This window comes from Cavia porcellus, unplaced genomic scaffold, assembly GCF_034190915.1.
Source record: "Cavia porcellus strain 051 isolate PalLab524CR breed Dunkin Hartley unplaced genomic scaffold, mCavPor4.1 scaffold_21, whole genome shotgun sequence".
Lineage (NCBI taxonomy): Eukaryota > Metazoa > Chordata > Mammalia > Rodentia > Caviidae > Cavia > Cavia porcellus.
This window is the reverse complement of record NW_026947504.1, coordinates 14,280,223-14,306,120: the sequence shown is the minus strand read 5'-3', so window position 1 is coordinate 14,306,120 and position 25,898 is coordinate 14,280,223. Positions and strand designations below refer to the sequence as shown.

The 25,898-nt window shown below is 39.5% G+C and overlaps 1 protein-coding gene across 7 annotated transcripts in view; it reads left to right on the top strand.

The window, feature by feature from the left end:
- The window catches only part of Ppp2r2b (protein phosphatase 2 regulatory subunit Bbeta), a 452,685-nt gene that overhangs the window by 5,742 nt on the left and 421,045 nt on the right, over window positions 1-25,898 (top strand). Inside the window, exon 1 of one of the 7 annotated variants that reach the window (XM_063232322.1) lies at window positions 17,954-18,259. The exons of 3 other annotated variants lie outside the window; for them this stretch is intronic. In XM_063232322.1, the coding sequence (XP_063088392.1) occupies window positions 18,186-18,259 (74 nt within the window). In that variant the 5' untranslated portion in view covers window positions 17,954-18,185. Of the gene's footprint in view, window positions 1-17,953; window positions 18,260-25,898 lie in introns of those variants that run through there. 3 more of the 7 variants (XM_063232324.1, XM_063232321.1, XM_063232326.1) reach the window with 3 other exon arrangements.

Sequence of the window (25,898 nt, the reverse complement as noted above, 5' to 3'; positions counted from 1 at the left end):
AGTGATAGCCTGAAACTTTCACCGTTTTTCTGATAACTAGGACACCTTCTGAGCATGGGTGACTCAGGTGACTTCTTGGAAGACACACATTGAGTTTCTCATTCTGTGATTCTCATATTTGATTTGCCTGCCATGCCCATTCCATCTAATATGATTTCCTCTCATAAGGATTTACATTATTATATTTCTAGGAGCAGTTGGCATACTGGAAATTGTGTACTCTGGACATTAGGCAATTTCTTAAGATTTGGTGTATGACTGATTTTCTGAGTGGGAAAAAAGTCGATTTCTGGATTTTTTCCCTCAGCTACAGCACGTAGCCATTTTCATTCTGATACTATGGTTCTAGGTTCTTTTGTTTGTTCCTTGTTTTGCAATTCTTTGGTGTGTCAACATAGATCGTTTCACCTTATTCAAGGGAAATGATTGTGGTATTTATTCTGTTTTGCTACATGGGAGTGACCTTTATCCTTCCTCACCCTCTGAAAAAATCATTCATGTGGAGGGAAGCATGAAGCATTGTATCGATTCAGATTTCTAATGAGAGAAAAATACCAATTTGGCTGTCAACGTGAAGTGCATTCTACACACCTTAAAAGCTGGTAACTGCGAGTTCATAGCAGACTTTGCTACTTATAACCTTTGCAGGCTCTTATTTTTGCACTGATGTTTAAGATATTTGAGGATCATACAAGTGCTGTTTTTCAGCTTCCCTTCAGTGATTGTGACTCTTTTCTGACATCAAGAATGAGACATATTAATTGGGCTGTTTCTAACAGTGTAAGAACATGAATTTCAATCTATTATGCATTTAAATCACCTGGGGGCTGGCGAGTTCATATATCTAGGTTTTATACCTAGGGATTCTGATTCAGTACGTCTGCAGCAGGACCAAAGAACTGCGTATTTCTCCAGCATCCCTAATAATTCTAACACAGGGCGATCTGAAAGATACACTGAGAAATTCTATTCTTTCTTTCCTGACATCAGGGGGCTACCGTGAGAGCCAAGCAGATAGAAAATCTGGATGTATTTTGAGTTGCTTTGAAAAGAAAGCAGAATGGTAGTAAATAAGAAGGGTCACTGTGCAGCCACGCTCTCTGCCCCAAGCATTGAAAGGAGTGAAAACCTCCCCTTTGAGCATCAAAAGAAAGCCAGGAATCTCCTCTCTGCATCCTGTAGTCTACAAAGGAATTTCCGGTACAGTTTTACTTGGCATGGAGCTGTAGTCTGCTGGAAGCAAAACTGGTCTGATTAGGGACAAGTTGCTGTGAGATGAAAGCACTTTTGCTCAGCGGTGATGAAGAAGTCCTGATGTGAGAGGGCTTGCAGGACGCTGCAGGTGGTCTGCTGAGAAGTGGACTCTGCGGAGGAAGGGAAGCAGGTTCTGTGTACAACTCGGAGGCCAAACATTGTTTGGTTTTTTATGCACTAGGTAATTAAATATCTCTAAATCAACGATGAGAAAAATCTCCTTGGCTGTTTATTTTACTCCTTGCCTAAAGCCAATCAAGTTAGATGTCCATAATCATCAAACAGTATTTATGGAGCATCTGGCATAGGATGGTCAATGGAAAGACCCATGAGCCCATAATCATGGACAAGACCCTTCTGACCCCCTCCTTTAAGTATTTTAAACTCTTTCAAGGATATCAACAAGTAGTTTTCAATTGCCATAGAATTTGAAAAGTGCTAGAACAAGTCACCCAACCCATAGTGGAGTAGAGCGGGCAGCAGGGAAAAGGCAATAGAGCAACTGGGGGACAATCTGAGACCTGGCGAAAGAACAGAGTCAGGCAGGACTTTTATGCAAATCGATTTATGTTTGTCATTCCTTTGGGGTAGTAACTGCATTGCAGGATTATCTTGAGAGGATGAGAGACTGTGCTAATGAGACCCCTGAAAGCATCTCCCAACACCTGGACCAGGTAGAGTATTAATAATGATAATTCCACTTACTCAGGCTTCAGAAGTCAGACTATCACAACTGCTTTTCGTGTGTTACCTCATTTCATCTCTACCACAAGGATAAAATGAGAGGCAGGTACCAGTTTCTACCCATTTTGCAGTGAAGGAAATTGAAGCTCGTAAAGTTTAACCACTTTCTCCAGTCACATGCTCATCCGACCTCAGAGTTGGTGATCTTAACTCCTATGACAGAGCTGGCCTGAAAAGCACCCTAGTACCAACTAGGGTCTCCAGGAATATTTGCTAAGTGGAAATATAGTTACTATGTCTATCTATACTTTCACTAATTCCATAGTTCCAGTTACCTGTGGTCAAACTTGATCCAAAAACTTAAATAGAAACTTCCAGAAATTCAATCCATAGGTTTTCAGTTGTCTGCTCACTGCTCTGAATATTATGAGGACACTTCATGCCATACTGCTCTATCCTACCCAGACATGAATCACCCCTCTGTCTAGCACATCTTATTATATGTATGCTACATACCCTTTAGTCACTTGGTAGCCATCTCATATACTGGATGACTGTCATGGTATCCCAGTTCTCCAAAATTCTTATTTCACCTAATCATGGGCTTACAGTGTAAGCATAGTGATGGAATAAAGGTTCCAGGGCATAGAATATGGAAAGACAGATCAGTTCTGCTACTGGGTGACAGTACTCCAAAACAAACTGAGAAGTACCATCATCAGTTTCATCTTGGAACACACCTCAAATGGATAAGACTACTGTATAGCCATAACCAATAAATGTCAACTAACCAAAAGTTTAATATTACCATTGATGTAATGGTACTAAGTATTCTAGGAGAATAAAAAAGCTCATTTAAAGCAGTCCACTGCAGATGCACAGCACTTTTCTACTTTTAATATGTGTGAATTATTTTATTTCTTACAACCCACAAGAGATCACTACAGTAGGTTTTATAATCCCATGTTGTAACTACAAAAAGATAGTTCAGATATTATAGGTAGCATATAGATTATTCGGATTAGTTATTTGCTTGTTGCTAACACAAAATACTCAACACTCACAAGTTAAAGGAGTAAAGCTTTATTTTAGCTCACACTTTGTAGAGGTTTTAGTACACAGTTGGCTGCTTCTAGGTAGGACAGCATGGCACAGGGACGTGGCATGGCAGGTAGAAAGCAGAGGCACTGCCTTCTCCTTTTTGTTCCATCAAAGCTATATATTGGTTGGTGCCATTCATATCGATGGTTCCCTCTTCAGTAAATCCATCATCCACACCCACAACTATGCTAAACCAGTCAGTGGACTAACCTAGCATCACACACTTATGATCCAGCCACCTCCCAAAAGTACCATCTATATGCATAGAGGCTTTTGGGTGACAGCTGAACATAAGCCAAAACACTGTTTTTAATAGCTATGAGGAAATTAAAAACCAGTAGAAGTAAGTTGCAAATTCCTCCAGAGTTTCATAGAGATCAGTACTAAGTCAGCACTGTTCTTCTACTGCCCATCTTCCACTGCATAATAGAGAGTAGTGACTTATAGTGTGGGGTATCCTGTTCTTGAGGTGTTGGACAGGAGTTTAAGAAAGAGGCAGAGCACTGAACACATACAGCTCAAAGGTAATCATTACTCACATGATGCTTTTAATTATAGCAGAAAACCCTATCAAAATATTTGGAACCATAAAATTTACTATATCTCCTTTAGTTCCGTAAAAACCTACTAAGCACCTACTATATGCTAGACATACTAGGCATTATAGCCACTGAAGATTCAGTAATGAAAAAGACAGATAATGGACAAAAGAGAATATAAAATATAAGATTAGAATAGAAAATATAAGATTGTATATGCAGTAGAGGAAAATCAATGGAAGGCACAGAGATATGTGTGTATACACACACACATATGTATAAATACAGCATGGGTAAGACTGCAAAGTATTCTATTTGAACAATCATCTAAAGAAGACAAGAGATTGAGTCATGTGATATCTGAGGAGAAGAGGGAACAGACTGTGCAAATGCTCTGAGTCACAAGTTTGTCTGGTATAAATGAGGTCAGTGTGGCTGAGATTGGGTGTTCAAAGGGAGAAATAATGAAAAATGGAGAGAACCATGATGACTGATAGGGGAATCTTACAAGCCACTCTAAAGACATCTGCCTGAATGAGATAGAGCCACTGGTCATAAAAGCTCTGGCTTTTCCTTTTCCCTTTCTTCCTTATACATAAGATAGTTAAGATAGTTGTACAGCTAATTTCTCTTAGGTTCATTGCAAAGGAAGTTTTGTGCTAATATTGTTTGGACAAGATATCATGCCTGTATCTTTTAATCTGAATCCTGATTACAAAGACTAAAATATGCAATGTATTAATTATTGTAACTCTCCTACTAACCTGTTTTGAAACTTTTATTGTTATTTTTATTTTGTTCTCTTTAAAATATAAAATTAAAGTAAAATAGAATAAAAAAGCTCTCTCTAGCAGCAGGTAAATAGTAGATTGTATGGGGGCAATGTCAGAACCAGGAAGCCTGATTCGGAGGTTTTAGCTGTAATCAAGTTTTACTGTTTTCACATAATAAGCTTTGAAGCCGAGAGCAGGCAGAGCTGATAAATTCCCTGGCTGAGCCCAGCATGGAAGACTCATACTTTCTCTGTCTCCTGGCCTTGCTGTCCTTGAAATGTCAGCTTTGTCCCAGGAGAATTGTGCCAACTCTGGGCATCACATTTTCATAGACCCAACAATATTCGAGGAAAGTTTATTTTACTTTTTCTTTTCTTCTTTTAAATTTCCAGTATTCAGTCCTGTTCTGCCCATGGTTGGGCAACACACCAGCAGCCCTGTGGGCGGAATTGCTGTTTTTTAAAGTCCTAAATCTAGTTTTCTCTGATCTATAAGTCTCTTATTTCAGATTGATTTTGTCTTCAGGATGTATGTTGCTCCTTTCTTCCAATTATTTGTGCTTTTGGTTGATTTTCTCTGTGTAGATCTCAATGTGGCTCCTCATCTATTCAGCCATGTTTCTCTCCATTATTTTCTTTTTAAAACAATGAGTCTTTTCAAATTTATTCTGATGTCCCTTTGGCCACCATTGGAGTTGTCTACCCCACTTCTAAGCCAACCACTGGCAAGGACAATGGGCCTAGCGTAAGTGGTTTGCACAGATAAGCTTGTATCTGAGTTTGGTGTGGGGTCATCATACCCTGAGCAAAGATATCATGACACAGTAGGGGTGCAATTTGAAGGTAGTATGAAGTGGAAGAAGAGGCAGGTGTAGCTTAATCAATTTTGTTGCTACCACTGAGAAAATGGAGGTAGGTCATTGGCTTGTTCTTTACAGAACTCTTGGCTTGGGCAAATCTAAATGCCAAATTTCTCTAGACTGGCTTGTCTTGAACCTATGCTGTGAGGTATATAAGATTATTTACCTTTATTACTAATTACACAGGCTCAACATTTTCCTACTTATAGTCTATCTTATTTGTTAATGGGAGTCAAAAATCCAAGAATAAATAATTAAGTGCATGGACACTGTAGGGGAGTTCCTGAATTTATATTCAAGATTTAAAATATGATTCCTTTTTCCTTCAAGATGCTTATTTTTAGTCTATTAAGTAGTGCTCAGAGAGACAGAGAGGATGAGAACGAGAGAACAGGGACAGAATCAGAGACATGGACAGAGAAAGATAAGTTTACACCAGTACAGACAGGGGTAATATACTGATTTTCATTCATCTGTTTATTCAATAAGTATAGATAGAATGGTAGGTGGTGGTAACAGCACTACTTGAAATAACTAGTCTCTGCTCTTCACTTTCTAGTCGGGGGATAGACAGTAGAAAGTGAGTCTTAAGAGACAGAGATGAGCATGTGTTTCAAAGAATGTACAACATGACGTGTGGGAGTGGCTAGGAGAAGGGTTAGGGGATGTTGCATTACATGATTGTTCTCTAAGGATGAATTTTTAGTTTTACCTTTACTATGCATGGTACTTCCACAATTTTTCAGCTGACTTTAAAGACATTATTATATATTGTCTGAAGAGCTATTCTTCTTTTTGCAGTTAAAGCAAACTTTTCCCAAATTATAATGTAAGCCATTTCTTAGTATGTACTTCTCACTCTACACAATTAATCAAGCATACAGGTAATTTCAATATTGGCAGGTCCATATAAATGATATTGAGGCAATAATGATTTCTGAATATTGAATTAAGCATCTGTTTTTCAAGGAAAGCTATTAGCAATTTTAACAACTTACCATTCACGCACTTCAGAATTTATCTTCTTGTTCTTTTTCAATCTGTGATTCATGTAGAGTGCCGCTCATCATCAGATATATCTGGTTTAAATAATTTATGATTTGCTGAAGACAAGCTGTCTTTTAAAAATATAGTTCCTTAATGGCAAGCTACTTAATAACTAAAGTTAATGTGTGAAACTAAAATAGAAAAAATAACTCACAGACTTTATTTTTAAAGACCTATGTAGATACCATTTTAATTTGTTGCATCCCTTTATGCATAAAATAATAATCTATATTCCTAACAGAAATGTGAGAACACTGGAGAAATTTGTACCATAATTAGGAGCATGAACTGTGGATAGATGTCTGAATTTGAAGCCTCGTGAATCAAATGTTCCTTTGAATGGGTTCCTTATCCTTATTTTGTTTTAATTTCACTTTCTCTTTCTGTAAAATAGGAAAGCAGCATTTTCTCCTTTAGAGGCTTGTCCTGAGGAGCAAATAAAATAACTCACAAAAAACATAGAAACTACTAAGTAAACATTACCTGTGATGCTGATGAAAGCACAGACTTCAAGAAAATTAGAAAGACCTGTCAAACTAATACCCAGATCGTTACGATGACATCTTAAAAAAGGCAGGAACTCAACTGCCTTAAAATGCATCAAGTTTGGAACTCGATGCATTTCAGTGAAAAAAATTTTGTCATTTATTTGGTAATTGATGCTCAAACTGGAACATGTTAATGACTCACTACCTTTCCAGAAAAGCCAGTTTGTTTTGTACTTGTCCTTTTGGGTACTTGTGTGTATCTTGGAACCAGTGAGTACTGTGATATGACTATATTAGGTTTTCATGTTTAGCAATTGGTAAATTTTCTTCTAAATGAGCTTTTAAAATGGTCCTTAGATCTATATCTTTAATAAAAGTTTCATATATATCTGGCTGCAAACAAAAGCAAACCTCATCTTTAGGAAACATCTGTAAGTGATTGTAGGCAAAGGTTCTACTGATGTGATGTCAGAGAAGCTGAAGAAGTATTATAAATAGCTGGTAGTCCTGCATTGCCAGCAAAGAGGAGCAGTTAATTAGTTATTCTTATGCCTATGAAAAGTGAGATACGATGTTAATAAATAAATGAGGATGTGATTTGAACACTTAGATTCATAACACATTGGAGTTTAAAGGAGTTTGAAGGAAATCGGGTCATTTCTAATCTTTCCAATTTACAAAGAGAGGATCTGTGGTTCAGAGAGAGATGAGAGCACCACCAAGCCAATATACATTTATATTTCCACATATTCTCTTAATATTGCCACCACACAGGTTCTCCTGAGACATTTAGGATTAGATTGCTTCTCTGATATCCGTTCCAATTAAAAAAATAATGGAATGTTGTTCACCCTTTAGAAAGAAAAAACACTTGGATCAATGAATAGAATGATGGATTTCAAGGGCTAGAGGAAATGTTTAAAGGATACAAAATTTAAGTTAGACAACAAGAATAAGTTCGAGAGATCTATCGTACAGTGTGTTGATTAGAATTAATTTATTATGCAGTGGAAAATTGCTGAGAGTAGATTTTAAGTGTTTCATCACAAATAAATAAATATGTGTATATAATATGTATATTCTCAACTTAGCCCTTGTACAGTGGATACACATTTCAAATCATCATGTCATGTATCATCAATACATAGTATTTTGTTGATTTAAAAATGCTTCTGTGATTCTTAATCTCCTGGCCACCAAACAATATTAGTTTTCTGGCTCCATTATATCAGCCAGTTGTCTTTCACTTAGGTGGTGATTAGATGCACAAATATGAAAGAAGGGGGAGCCACAAATCTCAAAGGGCCCAGTGCAGTCTTTTAGCAGAGCCTGAGATTAATTTCATCCATAGCACAGCTCAATGCTATCTATTGAAGTCCAGCCCCTGAATTGCCTCTGAAGCTTGCCTCGTATACCACTGGGGGAAAAGTTATGACTGGAGATGGTTTCCAGAAGCACAAGGAAGGCATTAGGACAATAATTCTGTTCTGTGCACCTGATTCAATGCATGGGATTACTGGAAACTCAGTTAAGGAAAACTCACCTAACATGGCAGAAAACTAGCTACCATCCCTTAGCGTGTATACCACTCCAGATACAAGGCTCTTGGTGTATTCAGTACTTTCTGAGATCTGATGCTGTGGCAGTGGAAAAGCAGAGTCCAAAATTCCTCACCCAGGTTTGCATGGTATTCCTGTAACTCCGAGTCTCTGTGACTCTGTTTCCTCACCTGTAACATAGGAATGATAATTGAAGTTACTTCAAGGATGTTGTGAGATTAAATAAGGTGATATATATGAAGCATTTAGAGTGCAGCGTGGAATATACTTAGCATTTCATAAATGTCTGATCCTCATTCTTTGTGGTAACACTTATTTAATCACTACTCATCCTGCAAAGGAGGGTTTTTAATACTGATGTTTTGACTAAGGACACTGATCTGCAAAGAATGTAAATGATTAAATATTCCCTTCAAAACTATCACCCTTTACTTGGGAAATCTATGGCTTAAACCTACATGGCAAACACAAGTAAATTAATTATGGCTCTGTGTGGGAGTTAAGAGATCAGGTTCCAGTATCAGGCCGCTGGGTTTGGATCCAGGCTCTGTCATCCACTGTGTGTCCTTGAGCAAATTATTCGGAGTCATGCTTTCCTGAGGTTAAGAAGTCATATCTCAAAGTGAGGTCCCAAAGTTTCAGTGGGATAATGCTTATCAGCACTTAGTTCAGGGGCCATCAGCACCCTCAGAATATTCTGATTTTGTTTCTGGCAGCAGCAGCTGATGTGAGCTCTGGTTACTTCTCCAAAGGCCGACTCAGACCCCCGAGGCTGATCCTTGGCTCTACCTTCTCAGCTTTCCTCAACACACAAACTTGTCTACTCTGTCGCTGTCACCTGTCATTCTCCCATCTAAATACATCAGTCTCCCAAATCCTTGGGATTCTCTCCAATTTCACTGTCACCATCCCAGTTTGGATGCCACTTTCTTGTCTTTGAATTTTGAAGCAGCCTCTGTGGTTTGCCTTGGTCACCTCTGGTCTGTCCTTCACGTTGTAACTAGAGGACTATTACTACTCTGCACACCTGTGTCTTGCCTCCTAAAACTCCCAATAGAGTTCATGCTGTTAAGATCCCTCCAGCCTCACTTCAAATCCCTTCACATACTCTCTGTCTCTTATTTGCTCCAATGCTATATTCCCTTATTTCTAGCACTGTACATAGGCTATCTCCACTGACAAAAATATTTTTACCTTCTTTTCCTGGAAATCTTCTGTTCTGCTTTCCACTTTGATTTTATTTTCCCTAATAAATCTTCTATAATCCTGAATTCTGAGTTTGGTTGTCCTTCTTGGAGGTCTTGGATTTTATTCATCATACAAATGCAAATGCATTTTAATTTTTACATTATAATGACATGCATTATAATTTTTCTTGCTCTCTGTCTGAGCCTTTACTGGACCATACTCCCTATGGAGACATGGCCATATCTAACTTGATTACTACAGTTACTTTCTTATGTCCAGCTACAAATTGTGTAAGTATTTCTGATGTCCAGAATGATGTTTGACCCATAGTAAGTGTTTTTGCATAATGGAGGTGAAAATGAATAGATAGCATCTTTCCAATCAGCAAGAAAGATCAGTAAGATAGGAGATACTAAGCAAACTCCTCCTAGTGAAAAAAGTTTCATTTCTTACTTCTAAGTTCAACTCCTTAACATATACTTGATTGATGGATTTCCTTCAAATTTAAACGATTTACTGAAGACAGATTTCAATGCACCAGCAACAGTAGTTGCCAAAAGAGCCAGGTTAGGTCAAATGCCAACAGCCTTATATTTTTAAAATTTCAAAGCTCTTTTGCAAGTATTGTTTCATAGAATTTATGTACAAAATCTCTGGGAAACTGAGGTAAAGAAACTAGAATATATTATGGTAACTATTGTTGATTATTGTTGATTTTGTAATGTTTTGAAGTCCTTTGTCTCTTACGCTGTTTTCTTTTTATTGGTTTTATCCTCCTTAAAAAAAAAAGTGTAGTGAATTAGTGTCAGATCATAGTGCACATATTATTTACTCACCTTTTGATTACTTATATGGAACAAATTTGGCTGTTACCTCATGCCAGTTCCCAAAGGGTAGATCACTATAAAGCAGTGATTCTCAGTCTAAGGTGAGAGGGAAATATTTTTGAGCCTCATCTTATTAGTCTTTCTTACTCATTGGAAAACTGGTATTCACTCATTCACTCATTCACAATACTACTATATTTCAGGGGATATTTATCAAATCAGAAACTACTTTTGATGGTCATAATGAGGGTGAGGGGTAGGGATACTACTGGCATCTAGCGGATAGAGGACAGCATCCTATTCTGCACCCTACAGCTCTCTCCCCACCATACACATGGTTTCCTGACCCCATGTCCATAGCGCTGAGGCTGTAAACACTGCTGTAAAACAAAACACACAGACTGACATGACAGGGGGAAACAGAAGCGCGTAAATCTCTCCCAGTGAAGAGAAGCTTATGAGTGCGTATCCTCTCTAAAGGCACAAAGTTTAAATTCAAACATAAAGTACTCTGCAGCCAAGCAGAGCTCTTCAGATTGCACGGGCAGTGTGACATTCCCAGAGGAGGAACGGTCTTGCTCTGTCTTTACTCAAAGAGTAATAACTGGAACGTTTTCTCCTTTGTGGCCCCTCAAAGATTTACTATTATGGGCTTCTTGGAATCTAAGGAAAATTTGGGTTAAAGTGTTTTCTTAGAAAGACATTAAACCAAATCACTCAGATGCCTTTTCTGTACCTCTAAAGGGTAGCTTACTGGTCAGAAAATTAAGATTTTGTCACCTTGACTCACACACAGAGTTGTCTTAAAGTCTCCTAATCTTATTTGTCCAAAAAGAAATACATTACCTACTCCTAAGGGATAATCCAAGGCCAAAATAGATACCACAGTTAGAGCAGTACTTGTAAAATATTATTGTATTAGCATAGGACTAGCTCTTCATGGTATTCATTATTTAATTAATGTGCAAGAAGGCAGTAGACAGGACAATTCCTTTTGAGAAACTGAAAATGCATCCTGTATTTATTCTTCAATACTTTCTTCTTGAGAAAGTTTTGAGGTATTATGTATTCCAGATAGCTGGGTTGTTTGTATCTAGCTTGAAAATGTGCAGTATTTCCAATGAGCTGATTCATGAAGACCCCAAACACAGCAGTTGAAATCTGCTTATATATTTAAAATGTTTTATGAGACCATTAATGTAGAGTACATTGGAAGAGGTAAATTCGAGTTGTTTTAGTCAAGCTATTGTTTACTATTACCTCACCAGAATGTTCTTCCCATTTCTAATTGCACACAAATTCTCTCTGCAATCTGCCAATCAGGTGGGGCAATTCTGTGCTCAGTGTTTTACCTATTACTGTTACAGCTTCCTATAATTTGTCATATATTTATTTTTTATTACCCAATTTTTTGTTTCTATGCTTCTTACCCACCTCTATTTTCTGTACCTTTTATATTTACATGGCCCGGGCACTATGTCCTACAGAGAGTGCATAGATTGAATGCTAACAGCCTAGTTGGAGAGGTATGGACTGGGTTAGATTTCTAAATGTGATTATAGCAGTGATTAATGGAATCTTTCATTCTGATAGATCAGAATACAAATTTGACCAGCCCTGTCAAATGCTCATCAGTTCCAAATATGTAGATACAGAAATTTAACCTAATTTTTGTGCTCTGTCCCACACTAGAGCTCAAGGGAGAGAATGTTGAGATCAGGTAACCCAGAGAGCATCACAATATTCACAAACCCTAGGGGCAGGCATGAGTGAGAGACTGCACGGGAATCTTAGTTCCTCCATTTGCCTGTAGTTTGCAAGTTACCTAACCTCTCTGTGTATATCCCCTTATGTATAAGCAGCTGAAATAATAGTATTTGCTTCATTCTGGATTCTCTAAAGGAAAAACAATCTAGTAAGAACTCAGATAAACTCAGATTGGTGGTTGCTGTTATTAGTACTATTATCATTATCGATTAAAATCAAATTATATTTCCATGGCTCAGAACTATTTGCTCTGATATCTCTTTATACATTAAAAGATGCTATTTTTCTACTTTTTACAGGTAATGTAAGAGTTTGTATAAAACTAGGTGGGAAGTGTGCTTTGATTTATTATAATTTCCCTCCTATAGAATTTTCAGTGAGAGCCAGAGCCTTCAGTTACAACCAGCTGGGTCTTTTTTTGCACTTACTGCTGTTCTCAACTGAGCCTGCCCTTCCTGCTCAAGGCCTCTCTAGTCTCATCCATCGCTGCTCATCTCTCAGTGGCTGTCATCATAAGCTTGGAGAGCAGCTGAAAAACTGGTCCAAACTGAGGCAAAAGTGTGAATCATGTCCATCTTGACCCCTCTGGTAGAGCCAGCAGATACAGTGCGAGGGCAGGACTATGACCTGTGGGCTTACATAGTTTATATGAAAGCATGGAAATAAACATTGCTAGCAGAAAAATAATTAGGTGGTTTATGAAATTAAGAGAGAAAATTGCTGTGAAGTTGAGTTGGTGCCATGGTTGGGTGGATAAGAAAGCCAAACCCTTCTTTAGCCAGCAGTTGACTTTTTAAGGGTAGCTCAGATGCCAGCCCCTCTAAAAAGCCATCCTTGAACATAGAGCAGCTACACTCCACCACGCTGCTAGTTTCATTTTCTTATTCCCCTTTGTACCATCTGAAATATACAGCCATGTGGGTGGACTGTCTACTAGTTCGTTTTCTGCCTCTCTCTTTGAGAATATCACCTCAATGAGCTACACCCCTGAATGTCATCGGCTGTCTCTCAAACATGTACCAAAATGCTGAGCGTCTAATACCTGCTGAAAAGATTGTGCTTGTAGGGATAACTGGGTACATAAACTAGCCACAGAGTACACCCTATTTTTTTCAGATTAGAGTCTACCAAGTTGTGAATTTCACATACTTGCTACATACCGTGGGAAGTATAATAAAAATAGTCAAGTTTTCCTTGTTTAATTCAATTCAATTCAGCACACATTTATCGAAGTCTTATTGTGCTCTAGGCAGCAAACCTGGAACTCAAGATACATCACAGAAAAGTCAAATTTCTACTTTCCTGGGAACTAAGAGTCTGGCTAGCATCAGATAGTTAATAACCATTATCGGTATAATTGAAAAGCACTTACTTTGTGCTAGGCAAAATTGTAGGTGGTGCACTGAATTGCCTCACTTAATGCTGACCAGTCATCTGCAGAAAGACTGATTAGTATACCTGGGAAGAGGGTAGGTATTTTATTTGTATTTTTACTCCTGATTCCTTAGGACCTTGCCCAAAGCCTAACATAAATAGATGCTCAAAAAATACATTTGATAATGAATTAGTGCTTTGAAAGAGGAGGATGGTATTTGAGAATCTACATCAAGGAGATCACACCTCAGTCTGGAGTATTAAGAAACTTGTCCCTGAAGATGTGACATTTTATTTAAAATCTGAGGAATGAATAGGAATTTAACTTGAAAGTAAAAGGCTCTTACTGACTGGTCTTAAATAAGCTAAAATTCTTTTTCATGGGATTTCGATTTCTCCTTAGCAAAATGAAAAACTGTAATGATGAGCCTTCTCCCAAAGGAGGTTGCAGACATGCTGGGAGAGAATTACCAGGGCAACTTTTCGGTAAAGCTCAGGCTTCTGTGGGAGTGGGCGGCAGTGATAGCACCAGCGGCTGGGAGGCCCCACGGCCAGTCCCTGGGTCCAAAGCAGGGACTGTGCCTGGGACTGCACAGGACAGGAATGACCACTGCTCATCTCCCCAGCAGCTTAGAGAAGCCCAGCACTCAGCACCCAAAACCCCTCAGTTAGCTACTTTCTTTGCTGTTTGATATCAGAACCTGACATTTGGGAATCATGCATTTCTTATCTCTGGACTGTGCTCAGTCAGACGCCAGGAACCTTCTCACGTGGCACCTAAAGTGGGTCACTTTTATCCTTTCCACCTCCACATTTCCCTGTCTGTCTTTGCACCCCACCTCCAGGCACTTCTGCGACTGGCTTTGGCCTTTCTCTCTCCTCATGAAGACCCTGTCCCTTTCTTGGTGACCCTGGTCTTTTCTGACAACAAGGGTTATCAGAAGGTAGTTTAATGGACAGTGTTAATGGCTACTTGCTGTTGATTTGCTGAGTCTTTAAGTATAATAATTAATTGGCTTTTGATAGGAGTCATTTATAAATAATACCTAAGGCAAAAATGTGAATCACTAATATTGACCTTTGAGGTTTTATAATCCCAAGCAATCTCTTCAGACACTCTTTTACTTTTGATATCCCTATGAGGCTGCATTAAGATGGCTTATCAGTCCTTTTTTCTAGACTATGCACTATTTTAGAGCAAAGATCGTACATTATAGACTATGTCCCATCATTCAGCCTAATGCCTGAACAATTATCTAGGTGATAACAAATTATTGCATAAAAATGGTGAGGTATATGATTTAGGACAAGCATATGTTGAAATTTTTCTTCATCACAAAATATGAAACTAAACACCTCAGTCTAGAGTTTTTGTTTTGTCTTGTTTTGTTTGAGACAGGGTCTTGTTAAATTCAGACCCAACTGAGAAACAAATAGATTGGTTTTTTTGAGACAAGTTGTCTTCTAACTGAGGACCCCACTGGCTTAACCTTCAGAGAAGCTGGGGTGCAGGCATGTGTACCACACCCAGCAAAGTTCTCAATCCTTAAAGAAAAGTTGGAAAAGAAAACTTTCTGTATTTCCAGAGTCTGAATCAGCTAGCCTGTGGACTTTGAGATCTGTGTTCTTCCACAAGTTCATCAAGTTATTCCAGTATGGAATACACACAGTGAAACAGTTCAAATGATGCAGTGCAAACCACCTGTCTCAGCTTCACCTGTCCAATGAAATTTTGTATTTGTACTTGCTGCCCGTTTCCTGCTTGGCACATGAGTAGATGGATTCCATAGGCTTGGTACTAAATCAGTCCATTTGTGTTTGGGTTGGAGAAGATGTCCTCAGTTACACTCAAAGGCATTGGCTGGTTTAGAAGGAACATCTGGGTGGGCGACCATCTCCACTTATTCTTTTGCTTCTAATAGAAGAAATAGTTCCTCATTTGTTTCCTATTGTGTTTGCCTCGTTTATTGAGAATAATTATGGGCAACATCATCAGTGAGTATTTGTCCACCCAGGAAATATGTTTTTCAGGAATGTCTACTATTGATTCGGAAGATACTTCCTAAGTGCAGATTTTGCCTATTCAGGAGTGCCTCTGCTTGAATCATCTATTGCAGCTTTCTGATAGCTCAAATTCACTTCATTCATGGTAAGAAGGACTTCTTTTCCCCAAAGAGAAAATATCTTTCAAAACCTTTCACTGTAAACATCGGTTTATCCTCATCACTTGCATATTTATTTTGTATCTACTTTGGGTCAGCACTGGGTTAAGCTCCAGTTATACAAAGGTGAAGTAGCCATTGACTTCTCCTGCATGACGTGTACAGCTTCGTAGTTAGATAAGACAGGTAAGTAACGGCAGCACTACGCTGTGACTAAGAGCTGTTATTACTATTACATACATAGTAATTAAACTTAGGAAATCTTTATAATGTTCTAAGAACTATGCTAACTTCTGGATAGCAGTGGTATCAAACATATGGAACATGTGATTTTTTTTTCTATAAAGACAAAAAAGGTTAATATATGAGTTGTTTTTTCTAAACTGAAACCTCAATATTCAAGATTCATTGCCATGTAGGAACTTTGCAAAAAATGAGTGAGTTTTGGGTTGTAATTTGGCACTCAGTCTCTAAAATGCTCGCCATCTCTGCCTTGTAACAGCCTCCTATTTTGTCCTTGTGATGTTGTGTGAGATTCAGCTGTTATCCTTATTAGCACATATGAGGTTGTAGTTGCCCAGGATCACACAGGAAGTCAGCATCAAAGGTGGGATTAAACATTGGCAGGAGCATCCTTCTTAACCACACCCGCTCTTCACTGCTCTTCCTTGGTTTATGGCTATAGAAGCTTCCAAGGAGAAGGCCAACAGTGATAAGCAGCAACTTAGGTCACCAGTTGCCTATAGTGTGCTAGATGTTTAATTTTAATTGTCTCACTTTTTTCAAAAACGCATGAAAAATTTTGCATTGTTCCCATTTTATAGATGTTTACAGGTGTTAAAGTTTGGTTTGTGTCTACCCAAACTCCAATAAGTGGATGCACTGGAAATCAGATGTGTCAGAATGATCCCATGGCCCTCTCTTTCCGCTCTGTCTTGCTGCCAATAAGAAGTTAGATGTGAAGTATGTCCTACGAATATCCTAAATCCTGAGTTCAAGATCACCCAAAGGACACACCAAACTACATAGGGGTTATTCAAACAGCGTTTTAATTGAGATCCCCCACCTTGCCTGGCCCCTGGGTCTAAGGAGGTTATGATCAGACTAACTGGTCTGGCTGTGCCATAAGTTTAACTTCACGTCACAAGTGGCAGATGGGGGGAAAGTCAATTTACATTATCATGCTTATTCTTTATTATAATTACTTTGTGTGTTTTCTCTCCTGGGAAAATCAGCACATTTCCTAACGCTAAATTAAATATTTTTGTAAAGTGGAAAGCCCCTAAAAGCTTAAAACTCTTGAGTTTTAAGCTATGTTTTTATTTTTAAATCTAATTTTTTTACCTTATTTTAAAAGCCCCACTCAGAGTCATTTTCTTTTGCAGACTATTTAAATCATTTCCTTGTATCTCTGGATGTGGCACAAAGGACATTTGCCTCTTTCTCTTCATCATATGTACAATGGTGCCTTTGACAGAATTTATAAATCCCAGACTGAAGCTCTGTGCTTGCTTCCAGCCGTGTGGTTTCCAAAGTCACTTTATCTCACGGGCCAAAACCACACCAACCCCCCTCCTGAATCACTTGTCTTTGCTGTCTTGTCCTTCAGCGCCCCACACAGCCCCCCAACCTGGAAATCTCAATGAGTGTTTTGGTAAAGTTGTATACTCTCTGGATTGGCTTACTTTTCCCATGCTTCAGACGCCACCGGGGACCACGCATTGGTGAAGCGTCTGCTCCCTTGGGTGCACCTCGTCTCTTGGGCCGTGGCTTTGTATTTGAACAGAGAGTAACTCAGGACTGAGTTATTACCTCAGCATTAGGGCCGGCAGAAGGAAATCACTACAGAGGAGCACAGAATCTGTCTGTGTTAGCCCCTGCCACAGACTGCTCAACCCAGCTTTTGGCTTCACCTAAGTGATAAATGGTTCTATTGTTTGGGCTTCAGTATTAAAAAAAAGAAAAACTAAACTAAAACTAAATCTAGATTAGGCAAGGACAGAGACCCATTTCATTGCACTGTATTTTAATATTCCTGAGATCCATGGCTTTACGGTTTGCTCCTTTTTACAGCCATCTCCCTCCAGGGTGGAACACTATGCAGTCTTTGTTTCATTTGATCTTTCAGCTAAATAAGAGATGGTCACTTATCCTCACGACTCCCATATCCTGCTGGATTTCCTTTGCTAACAGAGAAACTGACCACACAGAAGAAGGTAGAGGTTTCAGGCAGAGCATTTCAATGTGTGTTTACAGGCAGGACTGACTTACTCAGCAAATCCTGCTCGGAGGAGCTTCAGCCAATGAAGAGGCTATATCCCGGCTTGCTTGGGGGCTTCTGAGTTTGAGCTGCATGCAGAAATGTAAGGCAGTGTTTCCTGGCTCTGATGGCAAAATGGGACCCAGCTCCAGATATTCCTCGGGCTTCCCAGCTTTGCAGATCTGGGCCAGAACCTACATAAGCATATTGGTGATGTAGCCAGCTTTGAAGGCCGAGAGAATCCTTATGGATTCAGGAGACTGGTTTTTTATTTAGAGTTTTATTTTTTATTTGGAAGATGAAATGCTTCTCTCGTTACCTGCCTTACATCTTCAGACCTCCGAATACCATCCTCTCTTCCAGCTGCTACACGGAAGGTACAGACCAGAGAGGGAGAGTGGGTGGGTGGGACGAAGTGGGCTGGTGTCTGACTTCCCACAGGTTCTGCTGATGCTGTTTTCTGTAGCTACTATATGACTGTCATTCCTGGCAGAAGCTTGTGTCTGACAGACTGAGGTCTGCTCTGAAAATCAGCATCTCTTATATGAGGAAAGAGAAGTATTTTCCGAAGAGCAAAATAATATTGCAGAGGTGATCTCAAAGCTGACAGTAGATTAGAAAATAATTCAGAGGTATTTTGCCAGTTTTGCTTGTTCTATGTAACATGCAAACAAGTCATTGAAACTCGTACTAAGAAAAAAAAAATCTGGAGGGCACTGCCACAGACATTTATCCAAGCTCTGTTTTGTCACTGTGTTTAATAACTTGGTGCATGCCCAAGAAAGCAATTAGCAAAATAGAATTAGCTTCGTACATGACCGTGGAGTGTTGTTTGTTAGACTGGTTCACCTGGAGTCTGCTCTTGGGTTACACAGCAGTAAGAACACAGCTGACTTTCAGGACTTGCTGGAAATGTGGTTTGTGGGGAGCCTAAGTTAGTGCTTTGAAGGGAGGGTGACTTGGGTCTGGTATACATGCTCCAGTTACTGTTTCTGTCTCTTCTGCCTTTATAACCTGGCATGACACGCTCACGCGTGTGCACCTTCCGTGTGCACACATGTGTGCCTCGTAAACATCCTGGCAGTTCCTCTTTAACTAAGCCTGCAGGATTCAATATCACTCTAGCCAGCCCTGTAGCTGGTTGTGCATTTTCTGTATGTCACTTAGAGCTATGTACTCCTTTAGATCTTACGTATTCTTGAAAAGGAGAACTGATCAGATATTTTTCAGCCTTAGGGATGGTCCTACAAGTGGTGCTAGATTAGAGAGGGCAGAGGATGGTGAAGCACAGGTCTAGCAATGCTCTTCTGAGCACCGCAGGTTGCCAGCCTGCTGTGAAATCCCGGGAGCCTGGGATTCAAGGCTATCTGTATAAAATGAGAGAGGCACACATTACCATCGGGTGAGTTTTCACTCAGTACCCTTAGGGAAAAGGAGCAGATTTTGAGATAAATATTCAACTGAGAGTGAGTATGGCATTTTTTAAAACCTTGTATCATTTTGTTTGCGATTGTATATTTCTCTTTAAAAATCATTGGTGGCTAAAGGAAATGATTCTCTCAGAATTTTTTTTTCCTGTGGAGAGAAACCTAGTAAATCCCTTTCTATATTGGGGGGCGGGGAGGAGTGGCTTGGATCAAAATCTCCAGGAGAACTTTCCAGCTGCAAAAGACCTAAAATCATATCAGGAAGCTGCTTATTTGGCTTTTGTGTTTCTGATTGGCTCCCCTGTTCTCTCCTCCCAGCTTAAACTTGGAAACCCAGCCTTCCATCTTTCCAGGTGCTATTTTGTACATTAATCAAGCAAAATATCCTGTATCATACAAATTTAAAAAGTGACACTGCAAGAATTTTTAAAGTACTTTTTTAAAGTCAGACTTGACAGGTTAGATCTATCAGAATGGAAAATCTACTATGTGTCAAAATAATTTCTGCTTTACTCACTATCAACAGACTTAGGAATACAAGCAAGGAAATGTATTGAGATTTGTTGTGAACCTAATAAAGACAGTGAGAAAAGATAAAAGTGGCTGTCAGACTAACTCCACAGATGAGGCCCCTCAGGCACAGTGGATAAAACATGCGTTAGACACCAGGCAAGCAGGGCCCTATCACTTAATGGCCCTATGTCTGGTTTCATTTGTAACACGGAAATAAAAAGACACCATTGACATTGAGAATTAAATGTCATAAACAATGTTCTTCATGAAACTCCTAACATAATGGGTACTATCTGTCTCTGAGCCCCAGTCCTAGACTTCTTTTAGATATTCAAATTTTCTTCCTTTTTTCCCATTGTCTAAACAATGTGTAGCTTCCTCTGAACAATGTATTGCCCAAAATTAGTTATCTTACTAAAAATTTGAGGAGAAAAACGTGTAAACGTCTGAGTTTGTCTTCTATATGTGTTATTTTTTATATTGCCAGCAGTCATGAATAAATAATTTGTGATTTTCCCTGTCAAACTCAAGTAAATACAAATGACCCAAACAATTTCCCTAAGAATAATTCTAGAGGGCTGGGGATTTAACTCAGTGGCATAAGCTCCTGCCTGGCAAGCGTCAAGTCATGAGTTTGATCCCTGGTACCAAGAAAAATAATAATTCTAGAACAACTGTAGGAGCTGTCAGTAGTTTCTGGGCTTCTTAGAGGACGGCACCATCACATCTTGATAACTTGGGTTGTCTTCCCAGCTTGCTTTAATGTTGGTTTTAAACATAGGGAGGTCTTGGGTTTTGAATCCTCTCTCTGCCACTTGTCAACGAGGTGATGTTAGGTAGTTAATTTCACCTTTCTGAACTTCAGTTCCCTTACTTGTAAAATAGGGGAAATAATAATGAACAAGGTGATGGCATCCAGGATGCCATAGGTGGGGTATTAATATAAACAACAGTGACAACGACTAAACTTCATGTAGGTTGAATTTACTATGTCCAAGCCATTGTCTAAGCACATTATGTACAGTAACCCATCCATACATAAATATGTGCTTCTTTAATATTAATTTTTCTTCACTTTTCTCACTTTTGACACTCATGCCCATGTTTTCACCCATCACATAGAGATTTGGTTCTCCATATAGTCAGAATCATTTTTACAAAATGATCATCTTACCATCCACATCCTCAAACACATTCACATTTGAAAGCTCTTATTGGAACAAGGTCTTGCATGTTCTGACACCTGTCTGGCTTCCCTTCTTTATTCAAACATCTTCTCGTCTGTCTGCCTGTCTAGGAGCCAACATTGGTTTCTCGAGGACACCCCCTCCACCTGGAGACTCTGGCATTCTTTTCTCTCTCTATGAGAAGTATCTCTTCCATCCTTGGCCTTGTTAATTCTCGCTTCAGCTAGGCTCTCAGCTGCAGATTAGTCTCTGTCCCTGACCCCACCTGATCATAGCTCTTTAAGAATTGAGTGTCTTTACTTCAGAGCACTTATCCCATGAGTAAACATTCTGAAGAAACTGATATGACTCCTTTGTTATAATCTTTCCCCTTGGTGCACCAAGAGCTTTGTAGGAGCAGGAGCTATGTAATTTTACTCTGTTATACCTCTAACACTAGAACAATACTAGGTGCATGATAGACATTTAAGAAATTTTCTTTAAATGAAAGCATGACAGATAGCAAGGTTGTTGTATGGATGGGTTTTTTAAAAAGTGAAAGTGGAAAACACTCCAGAAAACATTAACCCTGATATAAGTGCAAGTCACTGAGGGTTGGGAACCTTTCTCCTGTTGTCCTACAAGGGATGGCTTTTATTACCACGCTTTTCTTCAGCTTATAGTAAGAGGACTCAAGCACAAACAAAGACAGCCAAATAATGTTGGCTGATGCCCTGGATTTTGAGAAGACACCTGGACTACCTTTCCTTTTCTGTGGACCTCATGAAGGGACCACATAATTCTCCCCACCTTGGCAGAGGAGGATTCATTCAGAAAAATTGTTTCAGAATTGGTGGAATAAAATCCCAATCACAGCAAGAAAAAAATTATTTGATATGAAACAGAGGAAAAGCAAAGCCCACAGGATTGGGAGAGTAAGTGAAGCCAAAGGAACCTGGCATGATTTTTTTTTTTTTGGTGGGCCTGATTTGGCAGCAGATGCAGAGTGGGGGGCCTTTTGATTATCTAAGCAACCAGGTCTGGGGCGATGTGCCTCACCAGATGTTCCTTCTGTTCTCTGAGTTGTCCTTGTCACTTTTCCATCTGCAAAACTCTCCTCACCCTTGAAAACTCAGTTTAAGTCTTTCTTGGAAGACTTCTCCAACAATTCAAAGACAGAACTGTTGTTATGAGTTCCAGACCACAGTTACAGTCAGAAGAAGCACTGAGAAGCTACCCAGGCTCTTGGCCCCCTGCTCTGTGCCTAGGGCTATAGGTATAGCTTCTTCGTTGGCCACCATGATAGTCTTTTGTATTAAATGTCACTCTCTCATGTAATAGGTGAGGAACAAACCTTTACCCAGCATAGCACACCACCTTCTTACTGTCAGTATGAGGCCGTCTTTGCGTTATATTGGAACAATGTCTTTAATCGCCTGTCTTCCCGATCACCGGAAGTCATATGAGCATGAGGCTGCTGATCCATTCACCCAGTGTTCACATTTCTTGTTTAGTATACAACTGGACTGGGTAGATGTTCAAGAGATAAATGAAGGGCTAAGTGAGAGAGTGCATACATCTTCTAGCAATAATAATGTTTCATCAGAAGGAATCATCTTGAATTGAGGATCTAATGACTCCCAAGGGTGGTCATGCTAGAAATATGAAAGATGGAGAGAAGCACAATTTTCTAACTATTTTTTCAAATAAAGTAATACAAAATTAAGTTGATATAGGATGCTTACTATGTGATAGGTACAATTCCACTGTGTGTATCTTTGTAGCTATGGTGTATGTATGTGTTTGTGTGTGTATTCTTCACAACAATCGTATAAGGTAAACACTATTACTATCCACATTTTAATTATGAGAAACCCAAGTCACAGAGAAGTTGAGTAATTTGTCACAAATCTGTTAAGTGTGAGGGTTAGGATTAAATCCCAGGTAGTGTAGTACTAGGCATATGCTAAGAATTGATCCACTATGATAGTGTGTTCTCTATTCGTATTTATGGAATTATTTGTCACATTTTAAAAGTTCCCTTCTCAGCTCCTTCCACATATTCACAGCAAACCTGCTCTTCACAGGCCACATCAAATGCACCCTCCTCCCTACCTGCCCACTTCCTCATCCTCACCAGTATATACCCACATTTCAAGCACGTTGTGTTTCTCTGTAACACGGCAAGAGAAATTCCCACCTTTACAAGATTATTGTAAAATCTTACATTATTTGATTTTGCTTTATGTTTTAATATTTTTTAAAAAATTCGTGTGCCGTGGATGATTTGTTCCTGTCTCACCTGACCCGCGGCCTCTTCTTGAAGCTGGATCCCATCTCCTTTCCTCCTCAAGTACATTGCTGCTTAATTTGCTCCCACTCGCTCCATGAGCATGGTGGGCCGTGAAACTCACCTTAAGTGCTCATCTCATGAGCCTGTATCTCCTTTAGTGACTGCCCCAGGCCCTGCCGCCTTTTCAGGAAAAAATAAATGCTCCCAAAGAGTCATCTTCATTCACCATCACACCCTCCTCTTCTCTGATTTTCTCTTTGCTTGTTCGCTCCACCAAAATAGCTCTTAGGAGCATCCCGGGAGGCCATGAGATTGATAACCCTGTCTCCCTTTGCCTGGCCTCCGCTGGTCACAGCTCTCAGCACTGCTGACACACACGAACACTGCTTCCTTCTTTCCTGAGAGAGTCCCTTGACTTGGCCTCAAGGTCTACCCAGTTTCCTTCTCCTCCATTACCCAGCCCTACTCAAGTTTTCCAGCTGATTCCTCCTCCTCTTCCTGCACCAAAATACTACATATATTGAAGCTCAATCTTTGCTTTAATCAACACTCACTTAGAGGTGAACTCATTCACTGCTGTCTTAAATTCCATCTGTTTAATTCACATCTCCAACTCCAACCTCTCATCTAAAATGCAGAGTCATACGTATCTATCTGTGTAGCCAATAGTTATATTTGGATGTATAGTAGAGATCTCAAAGCAGAGCTCGTTCTTTCCCCCTTAAAACACTGTGTGTCCAGCATCCTCCTCTAATTTAATAAGAGAAAACTCCATTCTCCTAGCTACCAAGCCATTTTGTTCTTCCACTCATATTTGTCTTCCAATCCTGAGGTCAATCCTCTGGGCTTACACTTCTAAAAATAGAGTATCTTGGGTCAAGGATTTAGCTCAGTGGCACAAGCACCTGCCTGGTAAGCATAAGGTCATGAGTTTGATTCCTGGTACAAAAAAAAAAAAAAAAAATACAGTTCCCAGAGTCCAATCATGTTTCATCACATCTGTCACTCTAGTGTTTCTTCCTCAAAGAATCTTTTCCTGGCCCTCCCATCTAAAATGTCTCTGTTTCAGTGCCAATCTGTCTTTCTCTCCTATTTTCACTATATTTTTGTTGTGGTATTGTTTTATTTTAATTTCATATCACTTTCTTGCCATCTGTATTACAAATCCATTTACTTATTGACTTCCCACTGTAGAATGTAAACTACACAAAAATCAAGGCTTTTTTTTTTCCTCATTCTTTTATCTCTGATATGTATCATGGTTTCCAGCACACAGTGAGCCTTTCCTGGATAGCAGTGGACTGCAGAGACAAATATATAAGTGAATACTTACATGAGGCTTCAGTAACAAGGTGGAAAAAAATCAGGAACTGAAACCTAAGATGCAATTTCTGCACTAATAATTACACAGAAGACTTTCAGTTATTCAACCGGTGTATTTCTTTTTCTCATGATCTATATCTAGATATTATCATAAGAATGTTATGTTGTAAACGCCTAGCGTGTAAAACACCCATGTATTGGGACATCACACGTGTTTGTACCTGCCACTTCATTTGCCACGGTGATGGTCACATATGGTTATGAATAGTCCTTGTCGAAGCCTGGGGTGGTGGTGTGTAAATGTAATCCAAACACTCCGAGAGGCTGAGCCAGGGGAATTGCAAGCTTGGGCCCAGTGGAAACTTAGTGCCTTAGAATGATCTGTCTCAAAAAAAAAAGTGGGTGGGGGGAAGAAAGGAAGGAAGGAAAGAAGAAAACAGCTATGAAGGCATCTATGTGTGAAATCACTGGGTTCAATGATCAGAACTAAGGGGAAAATAACAAGTTCCTTGTTGATTGAATTTTTGCCTATCCTCCATTGACTGGTGGCATGTTGTATGCCAGGCCCTGTGCCAAAGACTTACAGCTATTACCTCACACAAGTCTTGCAAAAAAGTCATTAAGCCCTATGTGTTTTTCTTACTTTACAAATGAGGAAATAAAGCCCAGAATGGCTCAGTAACTTACTCAAAACTACACCATAAAATGTGGAATAATCAGGAGGTCTGACTGACCCCGGAGCGCAGGCTCTTATCCGCCCCGCATTGTAATCCACACCATCATTGTTGGTACATGGGAAATTAGAAGATGAAAGGACTCCTCCTTCACTTAAGAAGCTGCAGTGAGAGACAGAAGTGCTACTCCATCCTAGATTTCAACCCAACGAGCATGGGAATCACCTGTGGCAAACATGTGGCTGCCTCTACAGCAGCCCTATTGAATCAGAATTCCTGGAAAGAGGCCCCAGTAATCCCAGTGTTTAATGTTTCCCAGGTGAATCTTTTGTGAGTCAGGGTTAGGACCTAAATAATATCCAGGGTAGAAGAATGTACACCAAGGGAAGAGCCCTGGGAGGAACAGACTGCTCAGCTGGCTTCCTCTTTAAGGACAAAGTAAACTTTGCAACTACAAAAAGGTTACTGTTAGTCAACGCTTCTGATGTCTGGCAAAAAAGTGTCTGTCCTGGGAAGAACCAAGGTCATCGTCATCCATTTAGCAATTCAATGAAATGCTATTGAGCATTTGCCTGTTTCAAGGCAGCTGTGAAATTGTTTCAAGATTTTATATTCAGGTA